The 25,267-nt window shown below is 56.4% G+C and overlaps 7 protein-coding genes across 7 annotated transcripts; 5 read left to right on the top strand and 2 right to left on the bottom strand.

The window, feature by feature from the left end:
• Positions 1-2,532: 2,532 nt before the first annotated feature.
• Positions 2,533-9,244, top strand: BESB_005600 (uncharacterized protein; the record flags this gene model as incomplete). The annotated part of the gene is made up of 12 exons (XM_029359315.1): positions 2,533-3,208; positions 3,840-4,059; positions 4,482-4,669; positions 5,034-5,152; positions 5,708-5,934; positions 6,569-6,631; positions 6,772-6,843; positions 7,007-7,043; positions 7,388-7,432; positions 7,696-7,860; positions 8,305-8,611; positions 8,994-9,244. The coding sequence occupies 12 exons, from the start codon at positions 2,533-2,535 to the stop codon at positions 9,242-9,244; spliced, it is 2,370 nt and encodes a 789-aa protein (XP_029222228.1).
• Positions 9,245-10,262: 1,018 nt separating this feature from the next.
• On the bottom strand, positions 10,263-11,113 carry BESB_005590 (putative small nuclear ribonucleoprotein E; the record flags this gene model as incomplete). Its single annotated transcript, XM_029359314.1, has 2 exons — positions 10,263-10,439; positions 10,931-11,113. The coding sequence occupies 2 exons, from the start codon at positions 11,111-11,113 to the stop codon at positions 10,263-10,265; spliced, it is 360 nt and encodes a 119-aa protein (XP_029222227.1).
• Positions 11,114-14,783: 3,670 nt separating this feature from the next.
• On the top strand, positions 14,784-15,930 carry BESB_005580 (putative membrane protein; the record flags this gene model as incomplete). The annotated part of the gene is made up of 2 exons (XM_029359313.1): positions 14,784-14,994; positions 15,575-15,930. 2 exons carry the CDS (start codon positions 14,784-14,786, stop codon positions 15,928-15,930), a joined length of 567 nt encoding a protein of 188 aa, XP_029222226.1.
• A 2,062-nt stretch (positions 15,931-17,992) lies between these two features.
• BESB_005570 (uncharacterized protein) lies at positions 17,993-18,412 on the top strand (the record flags this gene model as incomplete). The annotated part of the gene is made up of 1 exon (XM_029359312.1): positions 17,993-18,412. One exon carries the CDS (start codon positions 17,993-17,995, stop codon positions 18,410-18,412), a length of 420 nt encoding a protein of 139 aa, XP_029222225.1.
• A 183-nt stretch (positions 18,413-18,595) lies between these two features.
• Positions 18,596-19,561, bottom strand: BESB_005560 (uncharacterized protein; the record flags this gene model as incomplete). The annotated part of the gene is made up of 1 exon (XM_029359311.1): positions 18,596-19,561. The coding sequence occupies one exon, from the start codon at positions 19,559-19,561 to the stop codon at positions 18,596-18,598; it is 966 nt and encodes a 321-aa protein (XP_029222224.1).
• A 1,232-nt stretch (positions 19,562-20,793) lies between these two features.
• Positions 20,794-21,997, top strand: BESB_005550 (Sybindin family protein; the record flags this gene model as incomplete). The annotated part of the gene is made up of 2 exons (XM_029359310.1): positions 20,794-21,388; positions 21,807-21,997. 2 exons carry the CDS (start codon positions 20,794-20,796, stop codon positions 21,995-21,997), a joined length of 786 nt encoding a protein of 261 aa, XP_029222223.1.
• Positions 21,998-22,342: 345 nt separating this feature from the next.
• Positions 22,343-24,965, top strand: BESB_005540 (uncharacterized protein; the record flags this gene model as incomplete). Its single annotated transcript, XM_029359309.1, has 2 exons — positions 22,343-24,388; positions 24,792-24,965. 2 exons carry the CDS (start codon positions 22,343-22,345, stop codon positions 24,963-24,965), a joined length of 2,220 nt encoding a protein of 739 aa, XP_029222222.1.
• Between the last annotated feature and the right edge of the window lie 302 nt (positions 24,966-25,267).

Below are 25,267 nucleotides of genomic sequence, written 5' to 3'. Positions count from 1 at the left end.
ATATACGGATGAGGAGTCACATAAGTCCACAAATGAATTTGCATCTTCTCGAATCCTGCACAGGGCGGCTTTCATGGCAGTCAAGACAAATGAGCCGGCGGTCTCACGACAGCTTGGAGCTCAAGCGTTGAGGTGGCAGCGGAAGACTAGCCGCGCGAGCGAGCGGAAATGCTTTTTTGCTTTTTTCGTCGTTGTATCATGTGATATGCCGGGGGACTGTGAGGCCCTTTTGAGTCGAGCTAATCGCGTGAGCGTTTCTTTCTTTGAAGAATGCGTCATTTTCGTGTCTGAGGCATTGTCGTGGTTTTGGTGATTCGATAGCCCTGCGAACGCCACCCTGGCGATCGCGTCTTCCTCTCGGGATGAGCCGCGTGAGTTTCGCTCTCGGTAGAAACCGCCAGAGAGACCCGGAGGTGCCGTTTTGTGTGTAGTTACGTGGCTGCCCACGTGCATTCCTGCCTGCAGCTGAACTGAACCTCGCCTCTCGCCCCGCTTCGAATTCGTAGTCGGCGTATCCAAAAGACACTTCAAGCACTCATGTCAGACCCGGCTCTTGGCTGTGCAGTCTAAAAATAGAAAGAGGATATAAAGAGGCACAGCAAGGTGACTCTTATCTTCCGTCGCGCCCAGGGCCTAGAGGCGGAGAGACGCGCGTTGATGACGGTGCGGCGAGGTAAAGGTTCAGTTCGCAATGCAAGCAAGGCCTTGTTTACTTCAGCCAGCTCGAAGTACTGCAGTCTTGGTTGAGTCGTCGTTGCTGGGAAGCCAGTCACGTTTGTCGACGTCACACAGCATGGGCATCACCAGCCCGTGGCTGAGCTAAGAAGCTCGCGTGCTCAAGAGCAGAACGTTTGACCCAGATACCAGATAGCCGAGAAAGCCTTTGCAGCTCCGGACCTTTCAGCAATCGCGTCAGAAGTCTTGATATGCATACTATGCTACCGCTGAAAGGATAGCCGAGGCTGTGTAGGCGTAAGCATGCGTGTAGATCTGTACAGGCGCAGCAATACTGGTACCGTGTGTACCGGCTCAGCAGTTTTGATGGTAAACTCCTTCCGTCATCGTAGAGAACCCCTCACGAGTGGAATAGAGCAAAGTCGCACTGAATGGGGCGTCGCGGAATCTTGCGTATATTTCTATATAGATAAATATATATACGTAAGTACGTGTTTATATATATCTATGTTTACGTATGCAAGCACGTGTTGGAGGCGGAGGCTGCGCATACAACTGTGGTGCAAGCCCCCGCGAGGCTGCGCTTTGTATTTTTGGCCAAGGGGCACACGTTGCACTCCTGCATGCTTCTCTGTAGTTCTGGTATATATATGTACACACGTATACGTAGATACATATACGCCTTGTCAACTCGAAGAAATCGCAGTGTTCCGTGTTGCCTCGTTTTCGGTGGAAGGAAAACGCCCCCTCGGCCGGTGTGTGCAAAAACCTTGATGGATTTCACAATAAAGGTCCCATGCACCGAACGCCGAGACAGCCGCGGAAGGAAAACAAATAAAGCGGTAGCCCAGTTGCTTGTGTGTGGCTGGGCACTATCATCGCCGCCAGTAAGCGCGGAGACATACAGGCGGGAGACCGGGGAGACCTGCCGAGTGGAGAGGATTCCCCACGCGAGTTGCGGCGGAAAGCGGCAGGCAGTTTCACTCCATCATCTCTGTGTCACCGCTTCGCGGACTGGGTCGGCGAATGTCGCGTTTTGGCGCAAGAAAAGCGCGGAAAATCCGTAGTCAGGCGATCCGGAGCCTCGGGGGGAGGGGGCTAGCTCTCACATGCGCAGCGCTTCGCTTCAAAGGTTTGAGGAGTTTTCGTGGAGTTGAAGGCAAAATAATCCCTTTCCCCTTTCCTCTGTAGTGCAAGCGTCCAGAAGATGAACGAGGTCTGTCTTCTTTTCAGAAAAAACAACTTTGTGAAAAGCGGACAGAGGATTTGCACACGCATTCATCCGACCCGCCTCGGCGAGCTGCCCTGCCGGCCTTTGTGGTATAACCGTGCAGCTCAACGAGCTTTCGGCCTGATTTCCAGGCAGGGGAAGAGAGTTACATGCGCTCCCACTTTGTGTCTTAGTCGCTTTTTTTCTCCTCGTCATTTCTTTCGGTCTCCTTCTTCAATGCGTCTCGGGTTCTGTCGAACGAGGACTTCCCGCAGCGTTCAGAAGCGGTTCCTCCGCGGGCCTCGAAGGGAAATGCGAATGACTTAAGGAGCAAGAATTCGTACAGGGACATATTTAACCCCAGTCTTTGTTTTTCACCCGGCTAAGTGAGGAAAGGCGCTTTTCGCTCTGTTTTGTGACTTTTGTTTAACGCTTTGATTCTTCCTACAGAGCACACCGAAAAACGCGAGGGCGGAAACGGTTTCCAGCCTTCGCAGGCTCGTGCCCAGTGTGGTTCCTCTTTTTTTCTTTTTTCAAACTGTCTGCCTTTTCCGGCGGCGTTCTGCTCTGTTTCTTCTCCCCAGGGTTCGCACGGCGGCGTCGCTTCTTTTTTTTTCGCTTTTTCTTCCCTCTCTTTGCCCTGCATCATGAGCTCAGAGGAACAGCCGCAGAGGGCAGAGGAGACTCCGGCGCCAGAGGAGGAGGCCCTTCCCACCGCGGAGACCGGCGAAGGCGAGCCGAAAGAAGAGAAGGACGCCACCGAAGCGGCCTCTGAGGCGGCGGAAGCGGCGGCGGAGGAGGAGGCGCCTGCGTCCGTGCAACCTTCTCAGTCGTCGTCCTCAGTCGGCAAGGGAGCTGCGGAGGAGGGGAAAAACGGGGAGAACAACGATGGTACGGCGCAGGAGGAGGCAGCGAACGAGCCTCCAGCGGCCGAGGCGCCCAAGGCGGAGCCCGTTGCCCCTGCGGACGACAGATCCGCCGAGGCCACTTGGACGCCCCCAGCGGAGCGGAAGGCCTCGTTAGTCGTCGCGACGGAGAAGCGCCTCGGCTCGGTGGCTTCTGTGTCGCGCAAAAGCATCCCCAGCTTTTCGTCGAGAGGCGCCAGTTCGCTGAACGCCCTCCCCTCGCGCATGGCTTCCAGCGCGGCTGCCTTGAGAGCGAAGGAAGGCGAAAAAGGCAGCGAGAGACGAGATTTACAAGTCGCCGGAAAATCCGCGCCTCTCAGCGCGGCGAATGTGAAAGGCAGCCTCTGGCAGCAAGTCCTCGCCGACGCGCGGCCCGTGAAAACTGCAGACAAACCCGACTCGTACATCCTCATGCTAGGTAGGAGCCTCAACGCCTCTCCGTCTCCCTGAGACATGAATAACGTATATATACATATATATATATATATATATATATTGTAACGTATACATATATATATATGTCTATTGCAGTCGTTCTTCCGCCGTCGTGTGCGTATATGTCTCTCTCTCTTTCCGTGTAGGTGCCTTCATATATATATATATATATATATCCATGGGCATGTATGCATGTGTTCGTGGACTCCCACGCCTGCATGCATATATATATATATATATATATATATATATATATATATATATATATATATATATATATATATATATATGCATGTATGGGTCTGGGCTCGTGCGCCGTATGCGTGCTCGTGACTCAGTCGTTTGAATTCGTTTTCCTGTGTGTGAAGGCGTAAAACAGCACCTTGACATGCGGCGTAAAGGGGTCCGCGGCATGTTTTTTCGCAAGTCGTTTTCTCTCTCCCTCTCCTTGTCGTCGGGGCCTTCTGCTGTCTCTTCTTCCCACGGCGCGCCGTTCTCGCCCGTCTGGAGGCTGCGGCCGGCAGTCCCGCCTTCTCTGAGCTGTTGAGTTTGTCTGCGACTCAAGGTCGCTTCCGCTCTCCTCACGCGCTGCGTCGCCTTTTTTTTTCTCGCAGGCGCCTGCGACGCGGGCAAAAGCACACTGCTGCGGCATCTGCAGGCCCTGGGGAGCATCCGTCCGTTGTCGCGCGTGGAGACCTACAGCAACACTGGCGGCGTGTCGCTTCTCGACTACGCGTACCTCGGTCAGCGGTGCCTCGACGACGAAGAAGACATCGCCACTGTCGATGCGCAATCCTACGCGAACGTTTACATCATCCAGAACCCAGAAATGGCGTAAGGCCCGTCAGACATGCAGACATCCGCAAGCACTATGCATATAGAGAGAGACGGAATTAGGTAGACAGATAGTTATGGGCAGATATTTAGGTAGAGAATGATATGCAGGTCGATTGAAACAGACAGATCGGTATATAGAGATAGAAAAGTACAGATAGATAGAACGAAACAGGTATAGGATTAGATGTCTATTCAGAAATGTATTGATATTCAGGAATGGATAGATCAGATAGGTAGATGTATATCTGCGCGTGGGTCTGGCTTCTGGTACAACAGCAGAGATCACTTGGAGGGCCGGGGATGCCTTCATGTGGGTAGGCCTGTAGGATGCAGTCCGCGACGTGGCAGAGGAAGGCGGGTGACGCGTTCAAATTTTCTTTAGATGCTGGAGACTGAGTTGTCTGCTTCTTGCTTCGTAGGGAACGGATTGCGGGGATGCTGCCGGCCTCAGCGATCTCGCACCTCTGTTTTTTGATCTGCCTCGACATGCGCCAGGCGTGGTCTGCGATGGACGAGTTGCAGAAGTGGCTCAGAGTCGCCGAGCAAATCACGAATTCGCTGCTTTCGCAGCAGGACTTGCAGACTCAAGACAAACTCAAAAGCGACAGTAAGGCCGGCGCACAACTGGGCTGCCGCCTCGAGCGAGGAATTCGCCTCATCTGAGAAGTAGCTGAAGCGCATGTCCTTTCACATGGTGGCGGCTGAAGCACTTTGAGTGTGTAGCGTTCTGTATGCATGGAGAGGCGTCTGCAGCCGTCCTTCCGTGTGTCGAGGGAGAGTTCTGTGTCTACAGTTCGCTTCTTGAGGAGCTGCGGCGGCCAGTGTCGCCCTCGAAACTCTGCAGAGAGGTCGAGGGCGACAAGGTGTAGGCGGTTTGAGGCTGCGAAAGGCCGCGGAAGGAGGCCAACGCATTCAGCGACGGATTTTTGTGAGCAGTGGTGGCGTCGTGCGATGTTTGCGCTTCTCCTCAGTGCAGAGATACTTGGCGAACTACCGCCGGAACGCCCTTAACACGGGCGTGACCCGCGCGGCCACGGCGCTCCTCGACCTCCAGCAGTTTGGCAGCTCAGCCGCCATCGGCAACGACGAGGTGAGCGAGCGGAGACGGGGGAGAAGGACTCGAATCGAGTGCGAGAGAAGAGGCAACGCAGGGGAGACCGTGGGCAAGGCGGCAAGCCGCTGCGAGAAAGAAAGACTGCGACAGAGGAGAGAAGGAGAAAGACACATGATGCATCATACGCGTGCGCTCTGCGCGGAGACTTGACCGTCGTCGCGTGGCAACCGCAGCTTCTCTCGACTCTCGAGAGCCTCGCGCGGCTGCGACCCCGTAGGTATCCTGCATGTCGCGCTGCACGCGAGTGTAGAAGAGGCCTTCAAGGAGTGGACTGCGTTCGCTGACGCTCTTTCAGGCGACAGCTGTGAAGCACTTGCCACGTACGCGTGACTCGCGCGCCTCTCTCTTTCGAGACAAAGAAAGAAGGCCCTCGGTCGTTTTCGCGTGTCGCGGTGCTGTCTCCGCGGCCTAGGCCTCAAGAGCGTTGAAGGGGCGTCACTTCGTCGCTTTTTTTCCTCGCGTGTAGACGGCGATCCGCATGCATTGTGCTGTCTGTCTGTGCGTCTTTTTGCTTCGGGTTCCGGGCCTCAGGCGCAGAAACTCCTCGAGGTCGTGCCCAAAGCTGACGGCGCGGCGGAGGACAACGCCGCCTCCTTCCCTGTCCCCGTGGTGGTCGCGGTGACGCGCTCTGATGCATACCAGCAGATGAATACGCGTCAGAGCATGGGTCAGATCGACATCATGATGGCGTACCTGCGACGCGAGTGCCTCAAATTCAACGCCGCCCTCTTCTCCTGCAACGCCCGAGACGAAAAGAAGTAGGGCTCCGCCAAACGTTCACGCATACAGAGACAGTTACGCCGAGTTTTCCGAGCTATATACATTTGTGTATATATGCATGCACGCACGGACTGGAAGCAGACTGCGGGCCGCGCGGCAAATCGAGGTGTGTTCAACTTCGAAGTTACTCTCTATTTCTGATTGATTTACACACATTTTAAAAGAATCTAATTCACTGAATGAGCTCTTGTTTTTTAGAGACTATTTTACGTATCACATCTATTTTTACAAATAAAATCAAAAGGCAAAAAGAGGAAAAGAGCGCCGTGCGTGTTCAGGCGAAACGTTCTAAGAGGCAAACTCAGAGCCTCAGCTACTCCGTTCAATTATGTATATGTATACACATACGTTTTTATATACCTATGTAGATAGATACATTGATGTATATGCGTATTATAGATATGTATTTGCATATTGTTTGGCGGCTTTTGATGGATTCCACAGCCTTGTTGTACTTGTTCTGTGGGGGTTGTGTGCCCTCTCGATGGAGCCTCGCGCGACCGGGGTCGCCGCATACTGGACTCTGTTTTTGTGGAGGCGTTCAGAGGCCGAAACGCAAGGCAGAAATAATGATTTGACGCAAACTGGATGCGTTTGTCTTGCTCTGCGCAGCCCGAAGAATCTGTTTTTGCTCTACCGCTACTTGATGCATCGCCTCTGTCGCTGCTTCTTCAGGTAAGCGCGTTGTCCCTCCCAGAAAAAAGGGAATTCTAAATGTGCGAAAGCGGGTTCGGGAAAAAATTGCTTCAAATTGATGAAAGCGTGCGTCAGAGCTCCCCTTCACCTCTTCGTCGCTGCGTCTGTTCTTCCTGCAGAGCGACGCCGGCGACGGATGACCCCGAGGCGTTTTTCATGCCGGCGGGCTGCGACACGACGGACGACATCGAGTAAGTTTTTTTTTTCTGCGCGGAGTGCATAATCTTCGCGGAGTGTGGTGCTGCACCCGCATGACGCATTCGTAGGCCTCGCGCGAGTTGTTTTCATTGCGTTCCTACGCTTTTTATAAGCCTTGTCGAGCACTCGCATTCTGTCGTCGGTGCGTCTTTGCAGGCGAGCGATGGCGAAGACGGTCGCAGAGACTTTCGAGGTGAGGCGCGCGAGACGAAACACGAATAACCGGGGCAAATAAGCCTTTGAGAAGACGATATAACGGGAAACGCCAGAAGGCGCAGCCAAGTAGAAAGGGAGCACATGAGAGGAAAGCGAGGAATGGGCTGGGTTCAGGCCTTCCACGCTCAGCGTCTCGGCCGATCTCTTCTTCTGCGGACACACGCAGGGGCGCCATGCCCCTATGCATGCGTCGACTCCTCTGTAGACTTGGGCGGCTTCACGCCCGCAAGGACGCAAAAAAAAGCTGGTGCTGAGCGGAGGATAGAGTGGAGAGTGCAATTGCGAGACTCCTTATTTGTTTGTTTTCTTGCTTTGATACAGAAACCGTACGAGGCGTGGATTACTCGGAGCACGGAATCAAAGAAGGTGAGAGTTTCTCTGCGTCATCTGTCGCAGGTGGAAGGCATTTGTCGTTTCCCGGCCTTTTCGCAGTTTTGGCGGCTGCCTCGCATGCTACGGAGCTTCGCAGGTCGTCTCCTTCTTGGTCTTTTCGTCTGTTTTTTTTTCAGTTTTTGTGACTCTCTTTTGCCTAACGGGATCTCGAACCCTATCTTCCGGTTGGAGCTCGTGGGAGGCCTGTACGACATCCGCCAATCTTTCCTTTCGCGTCTCTTCTGATTTCTTCGCAGCTCGATGACACGGGGAACACCACAGTCCCGATTCAGACGATGCAAGAATTCCTGCGGCTGATGGAAGAGCAGTACCCGACCGCCGCCGTCGCCGCGAAACCGCTCGGCGAGCGGCGCCTCTCTCTCCTCCTCAACGGCCAGGGCAGCATGACCTCGAGCTTCGGGGTACGCGGATATTCACCGTCATAGATAGATCGATAGGAAGATTGATAGGTAGATACTTGTCTCTCGCGTCTTGGTTGTCAATGCTTATTCCAACTCAGCCACGTCCGAGGGTTTTTGCAGACGCGAGACGTCTGCTATTTCGCTCGCTTTCTCTCTCTCTCTCTCTCTCTCTCTCTCTATATATATATATATATATATATATATATATATATATATATATATATAGGGTTTAGGGTTTAGGGTTTTATATATATATATATATATATATAAACTTATATATGCGTAAGCAAGTATTCATCTATCCACACATACGTGTATGTATACGTATGTATATAGATAGATAGATGTGGCGCTGCTGGTTTCTGCGTGCGTCGGTATTGAGGGGTTGTGTTTGCCGCATGCGTTCGAGTTCATTTGCGATATGACTGCCTCTTTTCTTCTCAGCGTTCCGAGTCTGGTCGGCGCAGCGTCGGCTCGATTTCGCGGCCCATGATTTCGATTCAGCCTTCGACGACCATGTCGCGGTCAGAGGTTCACTCGAAGGCCACTGTCCCCAGCCTGAATTTGAGCGGCGACGCCTCGGTCGACAAGGCGCGCTCGCGGCCAGAAGTCCCTCGCATGCGCTCCGGGGCACCCGGGAAGCCTGGCTCAATCGCGCCCGCCGGCAGCGCAAACTTGACGCCCCACGATGGCAGCGGCGCCGCAGAGTCAGCCTCGCTGCAGAACTTCTTCCAGGGGCTTCTCGCGCGCAGTAAGCAAAGACCGCCAACTGAGGAGGGGGGGGGGGGGGGGGCGGGGATAAGGGGCGTACCAGGGCTCTGTAGAGAAACAGTTCACAGGCGTGGGTTCGAACCGCGGATTGCCTGAGGCGCGGAAGAAGAGGCGGAAGCGCGGGAGAGCAGAAGACGTGTAAAGGAAGGAAACAGAAATTTCTTGGCGCAAGAAGAGAAGGGGGAGGGGGGTAAGGTTTGCAGCTTTTCGCTTGCCATAGGGGAGGCGGGCCCGTGCGCTCGCCAGTCTCTCTTCTCCCTCGTCGTCCTCTCCTTGAGCGAGACGTCCCCACACGTCACGAGACGTGGCATGTCCACACTCCGCTTTGCTGGGTATTTTCCTTTTTTTTTATTTCTCTACAGGCAAGACGAAGGCTCCCGCGACGCCTCGCGGGCGTGCGCGGCCGAAGGCGGCCGCGGAGGGGGCGAAAAAAAAGCTGGCGATGCGTAGGCGAGTGCCTCAGGGGAGTCTGCTTGGCGCACTAGCGCAAAATATGAGCTTTTGGAGGCCTCGCGCCGCGGCGACGGAGAAGTTACGCGAGTGTGACGATGCGGCGAGAGAGCATAAGTCTCTTTGCTGGGCCTCGCCCGGTCTCCAAAAGGAGGACGGATAGTGGTGTTTGATCCAATGGCAACGTTGGAAAGCGTTATGTGTATCAAAAAACCAATGCGATGACGGAAGAGAGACTTTGCTACTGTGGTCCTCTCTGATTCTCTGGTTTCCTCGAGTGTCTTTTCTCTCCACAGCCCGGATCGGGCTCGCGGCTGATGTCGCAGAGAGTGTGATGTGTACTCTCCACACACACGAGTCCGAGACTTAAAAAAATCGTATGTTTTTGAACAAGCGGAATGCGAAAAAGAAATCCACGCCTGTCTCGCTTCATTTCTGACCTTCCTGCCCTGCTGGTGGGGGCCTCTGAAGCCTCACCGTTGCTTCTACGTTCGCCGCCGCCTCTGTTGGCCAGAACGATAGGCTGAACTACCGTCAGACTATATCAGGCCTCTCGTCAGTCTCTAGTTTTTCTAGTTTTCTTGCTGACTCTGCACTTCTACGGCATGCGCGCCAGAAAGCGAAGTAACTTGTAGGCGTGTGGGAGGTCTTTGGAAATGCGCGCACAGCCCTTCTGAGACCCCTAGCTGCACTGCTACTCGTTTCTGAGGGCGGTGAAGTCTAGCTAGGCGCAGGTGCGAATCCAGCTTTGTAGAGGAAGGTTGTAGTACCGCAGCACTGAGATACGCCAGCTGGCTAGCTAAAAATGCAGGACTCGAATCCCCCGCAGTCGTAGTTGAGGCCTCGTCACTTCAAAGAGAAGACCTAACCCCCTAGCGAGCAATTGATCTAGTGGACACTGCCGTGCTGTTCTAGGGCCTTCTCGCATTCGTTTGGGAGTCCTGTGGGCTCTACAGCGGCGTAGCCAGCAGGCGCCAAATAGCTGGCGCGTGCCTGAGTAATCAGAAGTGAAACCTGAACAGAGCGGGCAGCGGAAGTTCGAAGCAGAGACTCTCCAAAAGAACAGTCGACGGCAGAGCACCAGAGAGACGCACGAAGAAGAGAAAAGAGAGGAAGACAACACCAACAGCCGGAACCATGCTGTAGGTTTTAGGGTTTATGAGGCTGCATTCTGCTCTGAGTTACGCGGACGCGTCAACCTGGGCCGCGCCCTCCGCAGCCTCGGCGTCCTCGGCCTCTTCGGGATCGCCGCCAGGCACGAGCATGGTGATGTTGTTACCGTTCAGCAGAATGCTTTGCAGCTTGGTCTTCTTGACGCCCTTCGGAGTGAATGTATACTCAGTCACGTCGTCCAGCACCTGCAGAAGGTCCAGACAGCACACGGAGACACGCCTCCGAACACGCGCGGCTCAGCTCCGCCGCCCAGCGGCCGTGCGCCCGGCAATCGGCGCAGCTCTACGCACTCGAACTGTCGCTAGACACTGCCAAATGCACAAAATGCTTGGGGACAAGCATACCGGAACGCGAACGTGACGGGTATGGAGTTATCTGGGTGCGATAATTCAACCAAACCAAAACTCAAGGAACCTAAGTCGAGAATCGCACCCCTCAGGTCTCGCGGTGCCTCGGCTGCTGCACCGGAAGACCACTACACCGCCCGCGCCTTCACCACAGCCGGTAGACAAACGGCTCTCTGCGCGCCAGCCACGGCGCCGGAAGCGCGCAGAGATACCCCAAGTTCTGGCGAATGATGTACTGATCTTCGGTTCACTCCACTTCCCCCCTCCCGCCCCCCCCATCCCCTCCCCCCCCTGTCGTCCTCCGAGACTCGAGTCGGATGCAGGCGTACCATGTTGACGAAGTCGTCAAAGCCGCGGAGCGTTCCGGCGAGTTCTTTGTCGCCCTTCATGATGATCCAGATGCGGCTGCCAATGCACTTATCCACGAGAGCGAGCGGCAGGTAACTCGGTCCTCCACTCACGACGCCGCTGGCCGTCGGCGCAGCCGAAACGGTGGCCCCCGTTCCGCTCATTCTGGCAAGAATGGCTCAGGAGTGACTCAAGCGCCAGTTCCAGACTCCGATTTTTCCAGCGCGGGCAACGCTGCGCGCAGAGGCGATGCTGCACCCGGTGGAAAGAGGCGCAAGAACCCGTTTGGTGGGAGCACACCGGTGTGTACTGACAAGAAAAAAGACGTCTTAAGCTCCTGTGGAAACTGAAAAGAGCGACGCTCCTCCAAGCTGCCGCCAAGACCCTCCCGCGTAACGAACAGGCGGCCGAAAGGTTCGGGGTCCGCGCGATACGGGGACCGACCGTGAGACGGAACTATGGGAACCTTAAAACAAGGGTCGGAAGAATAAATGCGACACGGTTGCAGCTCTTTAAGGGAAGTTCCTTTAATAGAACTTGCGTAACGAGCGCACCCAAGAAGACCGCGTCTCTCAGCCGCTGGTAGACCCTGCGTGAGAAAAACCGGCAGTCAGCCCGCAAGCAAGGGCGCTATCGGTGTCAGAGAGTCAAGTGAGGCACAACGAATCAGAAAACTGGAGATGTCGTCCGTTGTGGTTTCTGTTTTCCGCCGAAAGAAACGCCAGCGGCAGGTCTCGTGAACCGCATGCGCACGAAGAAAGTCTCTCTCTGTGTGTAACCCTTGTGCGCCAACGCATGCACGACTCGGAATGCTTCAAACTGAACGACGCTCATCGTTTGCATTCAGTGATGCAGCTTTCCAGATGTTCTGCCCATCCCACGACTATCATATGCCTTGCGTCGCCTGCTTGAATGCTTTGCCGGATATGGTGGCAGGGTGCCGGTCTGATTTCCACGCATGCACGGGTTTCGTTTTGGCTGTGGAGGTCCCCATCCGGGAAAGCGTCTCGCCGTACCACAGAGCTGATATTGACTTTGATGAGCTTGATTTCTCTGATGGATGCAGGCATGCCCTATAATGTGTCATGCAGTGTATGCAACGAGGAGGCAGCTCGGGGATGTGCACTGAAAAGCCTCGACGCGCGTACGGTAGTCAGAAAACGAGTAAATGGCCTCAAGCCATTTCACGCTTTATAGTGATCGGCACGTGGCGAAGAAACGTGGTGCATACGAGAGACTGGATATTGCCGGAGCTGCCATCTTGCCTACCATATGTGCTCACCCTCTCCGCCAGCCGATTTAAGCCTGAAATCGTCTGCAAACAGCGATGGTGTAGCTCCCGGATTCATTGTCTTGTCTGCAATAAACGGATCTGTTTTGCAGACTCGGCAGCATAACTCCCCAGCATCTCACCTCTGCCCCGTTTCCAACTGCTGCCGTCGTAAAGAAGCTGCAATATAGCATTCAGCAAGCGAAGTGAGCGGAACTGTAATATCCTTTGCTGTCTTCCCAGTTCATTCTGTGCAGGCAGGTCAGATTTCAGTTCCACATCATTCATTGATAGACGTAGCCCAGCAGACTGTATCACGAAACTCACAAGTTCCACACGCATCTACTCACAATTCTCAGCTTTGTGCGTGACAAATCCACATCCGTTTGCAGGCGTGCACTTTGTCCTCGCATGATTTACACTGTGAACGTGTTACATCGAACTCCAGCAATCACTGGAAACTCCCTCGTTTCTCGCTCAAGCGCCTCTGTAGACGAAGACAAGTTGGAATGTCCAAGGGAACATTCCGCGGGGCACTGGAGGAGACTGGAGACTTCGGCGCAGGCAGGTTATGCTCTGCTCTCCGTCTGCACCCAAAGTTTCTAGAGCCTAGGGCCGCCGAACCTCCCTTCAGCCACAACCGCGTGGTTGTCCTCGACTCCAGCCTTTTTCGTACTTGCCTGGTCACGCGTGACTGTTTACAACGCAGAGTGCTTGGGAGTGCTCACTCCTGTCCTTTTGAGCCTAGAAAATTCCGTGCTTGCCTTGCTGTGTTGCTTCATGACAAGGCGATGCTCCGAGCATTAACTGTTACCAAGGACTCCAATAAATTGTCTTACGAATGCATAGTTGCGACGACTTACGCCACAAACTGCTGATGCGTCATAGAAATTCAACTGGACACGGCCGATGACCTGCACCACGCGTGGAACCGGCCTAGCAAATCTACAAGGCATGGCTGCCGTTGGACCCGGAGGCGTCCTCCGCTCAGTCAAGCATTCTCGAGGATCGGCACTTTTGCCGCAGCATCCAGGGGGTGTCGCTTGCATCCTGCAGCTGACTGAAGTCTTTGCAGACAGCCTACATGACGCACCTGGACGGTCAACGACCACTGCATTATCCGAGCTGGCAGAAGGCGTTCGTCGAGGCAAAACTGGTTATGTTCTCGAGGAATACCGTGCTACATCAGTATCATATACTTCGGTAGCTCGCAGAGCCGTACATCACATAGGAATAGAGATTCGCGTCCCCGGACCGTGGGTGTGAACAAAGGCGTCGCTGTTTCAAGCAACACATCGCTGTGTTGCCGGGAAGTGACGCAGCCTGCGCAGCTGGTGTGCAGCATCACACCACGTCCGTGAGGAACCCCAGCCCTTACAGAGCTCCATAAAATGCTTAAACCAAGCTTCTGACGAGGGCCCCAGCAGTCGCGTGCACCTGCAGTTCGCGTAGTTGAGGCTGGCTCAGTGGAGAGTTTGCAAGCGGCCTCGAAAATGCCACGCCACGATGTCACAGTCTTGTTTGTGTGGGTTCCATGTAGAAGCGCGCACCACCGTCTGTGCCAGTGTCATTCCATCTGGCATTTGGCTTATCTGAAGACACGCAGTGTTCGCGGGCAAGCTCTGGATGTTTCCCAGCCGCGGTGACTTTGGCTGGGCACGGGCACCGTCAGGCACTGTTTTGTCTCTGCCGGCGGTGTCTCCAGATGTGTTGGCTGCTGCAAAGGAGACTAGAGCAGTTGGCTGCGCGCGCTCCGCTGGACAAAACCAAACCAACAAGGCCGAGGAACTCGAGAAAACGCGCTGGAGCTAGTCTCAGATCGAACAGTCGCAAGAACTGCACAGTGGAAGTGTCTTTGGCTGGCAGGTCGACGCACCGGAAACTGTCTACATGCGCCGGCTCTCTTTATGGCTGCATGCTCACGCGCCGGAGACCTGGCAGGCACGGTCGTCCTCGTGCACTGATTTTGGCATTCTGGAGCAACAGTGAAATGAACATAGTCTCAGTAGCTGTCCGTTTTCAGTCTTACCAAACTGCGTGCAAGGCGTCGACCACCACGGCGCTGCATGGCGCCGTCATGCATGAGTTCGGTTTTCCAGGCGGCACGTTAGGAAGGCGAGCGAAGTTCGCCCGCCAAGGGGAGAGCCAAAACGAAGCAGCTATCAACGAGGCAGCCGACACTCTGTCTTTACGGAGTAGGCTTAGAGCTTCCTGTCGCGTTTCGGCCGCTGGTGCCTTATGGAGCCAACGGAACGATGGAGCAGACTCGTTTCCACTTCCTTTGCTCGAGCAGTGTTTCGATTTGCAGGGTATTCTGCGCAACGTACAGCACCAGCCCCGCTTGCGTGTAGGGCTGCCAACATCCGCTGATGTGAGCAGACGTCTGAAGACTCCCGTGACTGGAAGAGTACGGCCTCCGCACCGAGACCTGATCGTCCACTTCAGGGGATATCGCTCGCCTTTCGATACGTGTGGACTCACTCTCGGGTACCTGGCGGAGGGCTTCCCCAAGGCCCGTCAGTTGCATCTTTGGCAGACGCTCTCCAGCTGAGGACCTCAACAAGATGATGATGCTTAAATACATTTGTTCCAAGCCCACGGGAGGCGGGCCTGCTCCGCTCATCCTCAATCCAGTTGTTCAGTGGATCAAAGGGCTGATCTTCCTGCACATTGGCTTGTTCATCACCGCCTCGGCTGCATTCGGTTTCCCCTCCATCGGAGATTTGTCGTGCCCCGAGCTGCTCCTGAACGTCTACTACTGTGGCGTCTGCTGCGGTAAGGGCCGTTTCTGTGTTGACCAAGGTAGCGCCATCGCACCGGGGGGCACAGAGCTGTCAGGGAATAGGGAGTCCACAAGCTGCTAGAGGCACTGTTGGTTGCCGCTCGCCCCACCTGCGTGATGAAATCTCTGCGTGTCTACGCGTGTCGCACAAATCCGCTCGTCTTTTCCCTGTGCTTCCCGCTGGTGCCCTGTTCGGCCGCCACTCGCTCCTTTTGCGCGCGTTTCTTTTGCCTGACGCAGCTTTTGCCATTGTGTGCCCCAAGCGTGCTCCCAGGAGTGTTGAGAGCGTGGTCAGTGTTCTTATTCCTCTGCTCTCTTGCGCCAGCTATTCCTCTAGTTCTGTGGAGGACTGGGCTACGTCCCGTGGCTGGGCGTAGGCAGACTGGCCCCTCGCGCAGCCGCAGAACGATTCGGCAGCATTCTCCGTTGCATGGGGACGCGTTGCCTCTACCATCAGTCTGGCGAGCACACCGGAGTCCCGGGGGCAGGCGTTTTCTCCCTCCAAGCGGTGGCATTGTCCTGTTCGTATGTGTGTGTTGTTTGTTCGCCTTGGCTCTCTCTGCTCCTTCTCAGCTGTAGCGTTCGCAATGATTATTTACTTCTCGCTTCTCTCTTGTCAGAGCTGGGGGACTGAGCGAGAGTGGGCGAGCGCGAGTCTGGTCACCATGACGATGGCTATTCTCGACATGGTGACGGCCGGCTGGGGTATCGTCGTCCTCGTAGACTCTTCGAACAGTATGACTCAACAACATGACAGCGACGCGGATCAATACGCCAGCTGCAGTGGCTGGAAGGCGTATTTCTTTTACTACGCCACCGCATTCCTCATCACCATCCACGTCACGACTGCGCTCGTCTGCGCGTTAGGGTCCTTCTTTCTGGCGCAGGGCGTCGGTGCGCAGTTGGAAGAAATTCGGCGGCTGGTATAACCGCAAACACAACGGTGCTTGGTGACGCTGGCGCGCGCGGCGAACAAAAAGCTCTTCGCTTCGCCTCCCGAGGCGTCGGTCGATTCAAACCAGCAGCTGCCGCAGGGAAGTAACTGTTTTACAGTGACGGTCGACGCTCTATGGACGTTGGCCGTGCCGCGTGTGCGGGCAGATCAGCCGGGACTTGAGAAGTGCAGCTGCTTCGCGTGGTTCAGTGCGCTGTTAGCCTGTGACCTTCCTCGGCAACGGCCAGCTAAACTGCATAGACCCACACTGCATAAACACCTGTATCCCCTCAGGTCTCTTCTGAAGTGAATTTGTGTCTTATGAGAAATACGTGGGGGCGTCGAGAAGTTGCCGATTTTGAGCACGCGCCATCTGAGTCCAAGGGGCAACCGGATTTAGCGATTCCACGTGCGGAGGTGTCCCTTGCAAAGAGTCTGTCTTCTCATATTAAGTACTACAACTCTGGGGGCGAAAATGTACGTCGATGCGCCACACAGGGCCGTCTTCTTTGCGGGCGCTCGGTCTCTTTCTGTCCAGAGCGCGCACACCGTTTCTCTGCTGAAATTGTGACGCCATCTACGTATATCTGTCAATTCCTTTTGTTAATCTTTTTAAGCGAGGCCACGCTCCTACCACAGGCGCCGCCGGTATTTCGTTCGTTTTTCCTGTTTCGTAACGCAGCCAGCCACGGCTGGACTCCACGAGACTTCAGAATCACAAGGGAGTGTGCCTGCCAATGAACGTGCGCGACTGCGTGCCTCGCATCACTATTAAGTCTCCCTTGGACAATGCCATCTGCGCGGAAAACTTTGCTTTGAGCGTTTTTGCTCCACCGTGTGCTGTGCCGCCCGTTTCATGACTCTGCGTTCACATGGATGGCGCCGCCGCGCGACAATGCCTCCCCCCCATACCAGCAGCTACAAAGAAGAATCGTGCCCTCCTTCGGATTCGCGAAGGCAAGGGAGATTCCGGCTCCATTCACCGAGCGAGTGAACGCAAAACTTAACAGGGGAGCAATCGCGCCTGCCTGCGAACCGGCACTTGCGGACGCAGCCTCGCATCCGATCGCTTGTCGACTGCCTCCTTAGTCGAGGAAACTGGCTTCGCTAGAAGCACTGCGTCGCCCCCCCCTGGAGTTGAACTGAGCGTAAATCAGCCAAGAGCGAGAACACACGAAACGCCCTTTCGCGGAATCCAAGACATCGGACCCCCGACGTACACACCTCCCAGTACACCGCACATTCAAGCATGTACCTCCATACATACAGATATACACAGATATATACCTATAGATATATATACATATATATATATATATATATAGATAACCCTGAATGCACGCACACGTCGTGTCACCTGTTCCAGTAGCAGCTGCCCTTGACATTGCGCACACGCTGCGAAAGACAGTGCTTCCAGTGCACATAGGAATGCGCCAGCGGCAGGAGAAACAGAGGGACAGGCTCCGCCGAAAAACCCGCGAAAAAACGTGCGGAGGAGGGGATGGCACGGGGGCCTGAGATCATCTGTAGCGCAAGCTGACGCGCTCTCCCAGGCGTCTTCGTCTCTTGCGGAATGCCAGTCGATTCTTCTTGTTCATGCACTGCAGAAGAAAAAAAGCGGAGAGGAGCCTCGTCTCCGTGAAAAACTGTTTCCTAAACTCACTCGCGAGGGAAACCAACGCCAACAGCCGCAACTGCGATGCACGCAGCGAACGCCCGACGCAGATAAGACACAGCGAGTTCACAAAGCGAGGGGGCTGGATATGCTGCTCTGTTCACAGAGACGCTACCGTTCTCCTCGGCGAACACGTTCGTCCGCAGTGAGAAGATAACGATCCAAGCGAGGCCTTGCATCGCCATTACCACATTACACCTAGCTACAGTCTATAAAGAACTCTCTCTCGAAGCGCTGGAAACAAACGCATCACGCGGCACGCCTTGTACGAAAACGGAAAGAAAAAGTTCCACACACGCGGCCGCCCCTCTCATTGACGAGTCACCGTCCCTCCTCCTCGCACGCCATACTCTGCGTTCGCGATTGCCTCACCTCCAGTTCGATGACGACTCTCTCGTCTCCGTCGATCTTCTGCTCGCCGCCGATTTCTTCCCCTTCCGGGAGCCTCAGCGCAATCTCGCTCGCCCCTGTCTCGACTTCGCTCGCGGGCGTGGACGCCTCCAAGGAAAACGCAGGTCTCTCCGGCTCCTCTGGCGCGCTTCCGGAGGCCGCGGAAGGCCGCGGCAACTCAACGAGAGAGAGCGCCACAGGGTCACGCAGGGGGAGGAGGACGATGGCAGGCGGCACGAGCGAAGAAGGAGCAAGCGGAGCAGAGGCAGGCTCTTCTGCGAGGCGCAGCTCCGCATCTGCGGCCTTCGCCGGTGCGGCGGGCCCCAAAGAGAGAGAAGAGACAGGAGAGAGACAGAGATGCAGGCGAGGAAACTGCAGAAGAAGCAGAGGCGAGCTCACGGGCGATATGTGAGTGTGGGCGCCGTTCTGGCTGGCAGTCGTCGAGTAGCGTCGCGCTAAATCTGCCTGGAGGGGGGTTCGAAAGAAGAGAGCTGGCAGCACGCCGTATGCAGCGGCGCCTGCGCCGACGTGCGACGTAAGATCGCCTCGCCTTTGCCCCGCTGGTCGCCCTACCCCGGCGCTTCCTCCGGCACACTCAGCCTCGCCCGCGCGCGTCTCGCTGCTCGCCGTCGATGGCACCCTCTCGAGAGCCTCGCGCCCGCCCGCCGCTTGGCAGGAAGAGCGAGTCCGCCGGCTTTCGTTCCGCGGACTCTCCCTCTTGCCCCGCGCATGCGGAGCTAGAGGGCGAGAAGAGAGACGACATGACACTGGAGAGAGCACACAGATGGTCTCGGCCGCGAGGAGGGCAGGAGGCAGAAGACTCAACGACTGTGCTGTCTCCGCAGCACGATCTCTCGAACGAGAAGAAAGAAGAGACACATTCCGCGACACCGCCTGGCGGCCCAGGAGAGAGGGCGGGGCGCTCCTCTCGAGGCTCCGCGCCAGAGGCTGAAGAACATGCATCTTGCGGGGAGTTACAACACCAGGAACTAAACCGGACAGGTTCCTCTGCTGCCTGCGAGCCGGCAGAAGCAGGAGACACCCGGGAGGGAGGACGCGAAGCTGCAGCAGAGGGACTGAGGGCCGCCGTGGCCTGCAAAAGGACTTCGGGAGGGACAGCGAGGGAGACGACGAAGCGAACGAAGTTGAACAGAGACCGTTCTACCGGCGAAATTTCGGCGGAGGCTTCGCGAGGCTGGCTGCTGCTCTCGCCAGCAGAGGCGGAGCCGACGGGCGACGCGGGAAGGGAGCGAGATGGCGCTGCGGGTCCGAAGGCTGCAGTCCGCGGCGCAGGGAAAACCGAGGAATTCGCGCGGCGAACGACGCAAGAGGAAGACCTGGTGTCGGGCAGGAGCTCTCGAACACTGTCAGAATGCCCTGACGCACACCCTGAACTCCGGGGGGGTTTGGTCTCGTGAGACGCAGAGCCTCGTCGGCTGTCGCGAGCAACGAGAGGCGAAGACTCGTGTGAAGCAGTGGCGGCTGCTAGACTGTGCGAATCTTGGTGAGGACAGGCAGGAGGCAGGGACCGGGCGGCAATGTCGAGGTCTCCACAGGGCATTTTGTTCTCACGACGGAAACGCAAAACAACGTGGTGAACCAAGCGAGGTCTCACGCAAACCGGAACACCGTGGAATCACCCGTCCTGTCATACTGAAGAGCCGCTGGAAGTCGTGACGTGTGAGAAGTGTCGGAATAAGCCATGAAACGCGCAGCACTTTGATTCGCGGACTCCGCCAGCCGTCCATCAAAAAAGAAAGAGACACGGACGGTAAATTCAGAAGCTGCTGAGTGGTATGCCAAGAAAGCTAACGCACAGGAAGAACGACACTTCTCACGCAGTACGTGCACCCCAGAGAGCAGCTGTCAAACACCCTGTCGCTGATGCCCCTCCAAAAACCGCAAGACAGTTCGTGTTTTCTTTCGCATGGCGTAAACACGAGCGATGCTCCTGTTGTCGTATGGAGTGATGGACGAGGCGCACGCCAGACGGTGCTGCAGAAATCCACTCGGATACGGCTTTTCGCCGCGGGGATATGGCCAGCCTCGGAGCAGCTCCTGCCAACTTTTCGCATCCAGGCAACTTTGCTGGAGGGTTAGCGCAGACAAGGTCAAAAAGCTTATGTTCAGAACGTCGCTCAAAAAAGTGCGAATCAAGGGGAACAAAACGGAAGGGACGCTTCTGCAAGACGTTGAAAGGCTGGTGTACCCCGCTGCTCTCGCTCAACAGGACAACAGATACTTTCGCTGAGGCGAAAGCGCAGGGTCACAGGGGACGCGGCGGAAAAGCCAGGCTCTGCTCCATCCTGGAGTCCGTGCGGTTGCTGGCTTGCCCTGCACATATAGATTTGGTTCGCTGTTTGTCTTGCACATTCGATCTCGATTGACAGTTCTGCGGTCTATCCTCGACTGGACTTCACGTTTTTCCGTCAAACGCCGGTCAATCGCCTTCTGCAGTGGCTCGCGTGTCTCGATTCAGCGCATCCTTATAAAGTTCCGTGCTGTTTCCGCAGGAGTCGAGCTGCCAAAGTGAGCTTGTTACGGACTCTAGCCGATGGCAGGGCTTGCCGACTTAGGTGTTTCGCTCGTATTTCCCCCTCCGAAGCTGTGTTGGGTGAACCGATTTACTTCGCTGCTCTCCTCACGTCGTCGTCTCTCGCTACGTAGTCGTCTACAAGTCTGGAAGCCCCCTCAAACCGTCTTTCTATCTCTGTCTCGTTGTTCCGCAGATCCTGTCTCGCCTCGACATCCTTGGGGTTCCGCAGCTTCTCCTGTCTCTGCAGCATCTGCACAATGATATTTTCTTTCTACATTTTCCACCGGCACCAGTGCATCTACTCGATTCTGCTCTCGCATCGCGAGGAGGCCTTTATAGACGGCGCCGGCGGGGAGTCGAGTGTCTCTACACCAGGCGCGGGTTCGACTTTGTTCCTGCCAACGGCCGCGGGCCTGTCAGCGAACTCTGGCCGCCCTGGCACTCGCCAAGGCGCGTCGACGGATGGAAACTTGGCGGCGGGCGCGTCGCTCGGAGGCGGCTCCCAAGCAAGTTTGCTGCCGAGGGGCGCTTCCGCGGCCGGCAAGGCTGCGGAGGACAGTCGCGGCGCCCTTGCCAAAGGAGGTGTCGGCTCTGAGGCTGGGAATCCGCACACGCGCCAGCAGCAGCACCTCGAGAAACTCCTCAGCGGCCTGCTTTTCTCGATGAAAACCTTCTGCGAACAAATCGGACCCCAACCCCAACAGCCCGGCGGGCTGCAGAGCGGCGGCGGGAGAGGAGGCGGCAGCGTCGCCAGTCAGCTTCAGCAGCGAAGAGCCTGCGCTGCCATCGGCGGTCCCTTCCACGCCTTCACCACCTCCACGTACAAACTCCATTGCCTCGAAACTCCGACAGGTATTCCCCAAAAAGACGACAGGAGAGAGTGCTTTTCGGATCGTGACGGGCTTGCGGGGGGCGCCAAGTGCTCCGCGCGTGGCGCTTCGAGGTTTCGCTTCCTCGCGACCGGACTGGCGTTCGATGTTGGGAGCTGTCACATGTGGGTCCGGATGCAGTGTGTCTTCATCTGCGCTCTGTTTTTCAGCGGCAGCAACAAAGGTCGCCTTCCATGTTTCGAATAGAGGCGAAGCGCCTAGACTGGCTTTCTGCAAAGAGGTCTTTACAGATGCCGCTGCGCTATGGGCAACTCGAAACTCAAAAGCCGCGGTTTCACTCATGCGGGTCGCTCGCCTTGCTGCAGAGTCGGATTCCCGCGGTCACCATGTATTCTCGTTATTTTTTCTGTGTTCTCGTGTCTTTCTGTACTTGCGCTCAGGCTACAAATTCGTCTGCCTCACGTCACCGGAGGTCCCCACGCTGCGCGACAGTCTTCACCACATTTATGTCGCGTTCTTTGTCGAGTTTGTCGTGCAGGCGCCCGGCTACCTGCCCGGTCTTGCGGTCACTCAGCCGATCTTTGTGGAGCAGCTCGTGGCGTTTCTAAAGTCGCTTCCTTACTACACCTGAGAGGGGCGCACAGCATCATGCACTTTCGGGAGACCGCTCTGTCGTCTCTGCCTTGTTCGCTGAAGACAACCTCGACGACAGCCCTGCGACCCTCGTCGTCTCTTTTTCACCTTCTTGTAACAATCAAACAGCCGAGGAGAACGGCGCCGGAAGCAGGAAGACGCCCTCCGAGCTAGCGTTTTTCTCGCCTTCTCTCCACGAGGCAACACTCGGGCGGCCGAGAGGAGCCGCCCAGGAGACCACGGGCTTTCACAGGGCTCTCTCGGGGTTCTCTACGTTTCCAGTACGAAAACAGAAGGAATAGACTCTTTGCGATTGTCTCTTCTCTCGTCTGCGCGGTTCACGATGGAGCCCGCAGGCGCGGTCTTTTCGACGACTCTTTACCCCCCTCCGCCGTTTTCTCCGCAGTCTCTGTCTCCCTTGGCTCTGCCTCCGCCTCCTCCTAGTCCTTTTGCTGTCTCTCAGCGTCCTTCTGTTCGCTCTGCGCCGGCTGCTGCCGCCGAGGCTGCCCTTCCAGCCGGTGCCCTGTCTTCTTCCTTGCCCTTTACGCGTGCTTCGCCTTCCCTTTCGCTCGCGTCGCAGTCGCAGTCGCTTTCCTACTCTTCTCTGGATGCGCGGCCTGCTGCGTCGGGCGCCGCAGCGCCTCAGAGGCTGATTGCGCCCGCTCGCTCAGCTGAGCTTCGTGCACTCTTTCTCGCGCGCAGCGACCTGCGGCAGCCTTCTTTTTTCGAGCTCGTTGCGCAGCAGAAACTCCTCGAGGGTCTCCTCGCGGCGCTTCAGCACGTCGTCGACGTGCTCACAAACCCGCTGGAGAGAGAAGAAGAAGAGCGCCTCCGCCGCGCGGACGCAGACGCAGTCGCAGACATGCAGAGGCGGAGCTCGCATGCATGGAAAGACGGCCGCGAGGCCGCGCACGCCGTGGGCGGCGCCCGCGAAGAAGGGAAGAAGGACGATCCAACAAGGCGCAAGGAAGAGAGGCAGAAACGCGGCGCCAACGGCGGACCCCGTCGCGCTTCGGTGTCGGATTCGGGAACCGAGGAGACGCAGAGACCTGGGAGATTTGCCAGACTGTCAAAAGGCGTTTTGGGGGATTTACTTCTCTTTCTGAGAGAGAGGCGCAGCTTCGTTTCGCCTCGGCGCCTCGTTCTCTGGATGCTCACGCACTGGGAGCTTCTGTACGGACTGTGCATCGCCGGGGTCGAGTATCAGAGTCTTTGCGCGTCTTCGGCGTCCTTCGCCGAGCATTTCTACGGCCTCCAGCGCCTCGATAGTGCCTGGCTTCCTGTCTCTTCTTCAATCGAGCCTTCTGCGGCGCCACCTCCTGCGTCTTCGCAGCCGCCATCCGCTTCGGGCTTTCTTCCGGAGGCCTCGGAGGCAGGCCCAGAAGTGCCAAGTGCCGCCTCGGCTGGCGCCGCGCAGGTGGTTGGGAGCTCACACAGCCGCTTACCCACAGAAGAAGCGATGAATAGGAAAAGAGAGCAGGATGCAGAGATCTCCAGGATGCTCAATCTGATCGAGGCCGCGGGAAGGACGCCTGCGGGGGGTTTAACTCTCAGGAAGCGCCAAGTTTTCTTCAGCGTTCTTTTTCTTCTTCTTCCTTTGCTGCGTCGAAAGCTGCACGCCGCCTACTTGCGCAGTGTACGTACACTCAACACGCACTCTACGACCTTCCTCAATGAGTCTCCTTTCACCGTGGAGACTGCTTCGCAAGGCGAGGGAGAGGAAGAAGAGCGTTACAAAGAGGCTGAAACTCGCAAGCAGAGGGCGTTCTCTGCTTTTCGTCGAACTCTGTCGAGGGTGGTTCGGCTGGTGCGAGCGAAGGTGCGCAGCTTTTCGCTTCTGTTGCGGCACGTTTGGCGCGTCCGTTGGGCTCTGTTTGCGAAGTTCTACCCGGCCGCGAGTGGGCTGCACGGTTTGGTTTGTTTTGTCTACATGCTTTTGTACCTCGCAGATAGTGCGAAGTTTCCGTACTGGTCGCCGTCCATGCACGCGCTCGGTCTTGTGTACGTGCGGGGGCCGCCGCCTTTTTCTCCCTTCTCGCCTTTCTTTCCTCTGTCGGGTGTCTCTGCGGTCAAGCGAGGGTCGGGAACGTCTCCTGAGTCGCCGGCGCGTGCGCGGCTCCTGCGCGTCGGCGTGGATTTTCTGGCGCGGACGCTCGCGCGGTTTTCGAGACTCGCACTCGTCAGCCTCGCGCTCTCGCTGCGGCTTCTCGACTGGTGGCGGGACTACGAGACAGCAGTGAGGGCGGCAGCCACGCAGAACGACCTGCTCCAGTTCCCCGGCCTAGGTGCAGAGGCGCTCGCAGAGAAAGCGGAGGCCAAAGAAATCAAAATCCCTCCGCCGCCCGCGCCGCCTCAAGGCGTCGGCGCTTCATGCGTCCCGCTGCCGCAGGTGAGAAACAGAGCTCCACTGGCCCAAACCTACACACAGGTGTACACGTGCGGATATATATATTTATATATAGAGAGAGTTTTTATTGTATTTATCTATTCATAAGCGTGTGTTGGTGCGCACGCCTGTGGAAGCGGAAGCACGCCGCGACCTCCCTATTTTTTTTCAACTTTTCTCAAAGGGCCTCACAGTACGGGAGCGGTTGGAGTAGCCTGCTCTCAAATGCATTCAGAGACAAGTTGTCCCATTCGCCTGCGGGCGCTGTGCAGTGTTCCTTCGGTTCGAGACATGTGAATGTCGCGGGCGCGCCTCTGTCCAAGATGCATAGAGCCGTGCGCATGCAGGCGCATGCGCTCCTTCGTGTGGAGGTTGGAGCTTTTTATGTGTTGTTTGCGTCTCTCAGGACGACCGCATTTGTCCTCTTTGCCACCGGCCGCGCACGAACGCCGCGTGTCTCTCCACGGGTTTCGTCTTCTGCTACCGATGCGTGGTGAACTTTGTGCGAGCACATCAACGCTGCCCAGTCTCGGGGCGCAGCGTGCGCGAAGATCATATCCGCAGGCTCTACGAAGTGTGAAGAGCGCCATTGACGGGCAGACACCGCCTGGTGGTCGGACGTTTAGCCGGGGAGTTAGCGTTCAAAATAATTAACCGAATAGTCTCAACCTAGATGCACAGATGGACATGACTCAAACATTGGACGGCTCGCCTGCGGAGGGAGAGGGGTGGCGAAGAGGAGGGGTACTTGGTTTCTCCCAACACGGCGGGGGGGAGGGGTCTTGGGCACAGACGTGCGTTGTAGAGATGGGAAATGCGTGCGCGCATATACGGAGATGTGCGCGGTGGTTTTCTACTACGGTGCATGTATATATGGATATT

The sequence above is a fragment of the Besnoitia besnoiti genome, chromosome I (assembly GCF_002563875.1).
Source record: "Besnoitia besnoiti strain Bb-Ger1 chromosome I, whole genome shotgun sequence".
Taxonomy (NCBI): Eukaryota; Apicomplexa; class Conoidasida; order Eucoccidiorida; family Sarcocystidae; genus Besnoitia; species Besnoitia besnoiti.
Note: the sequence above shows the minus strand (reverse complement) of the source record. Positions and strands in the feature narration are given on the sequence as shown.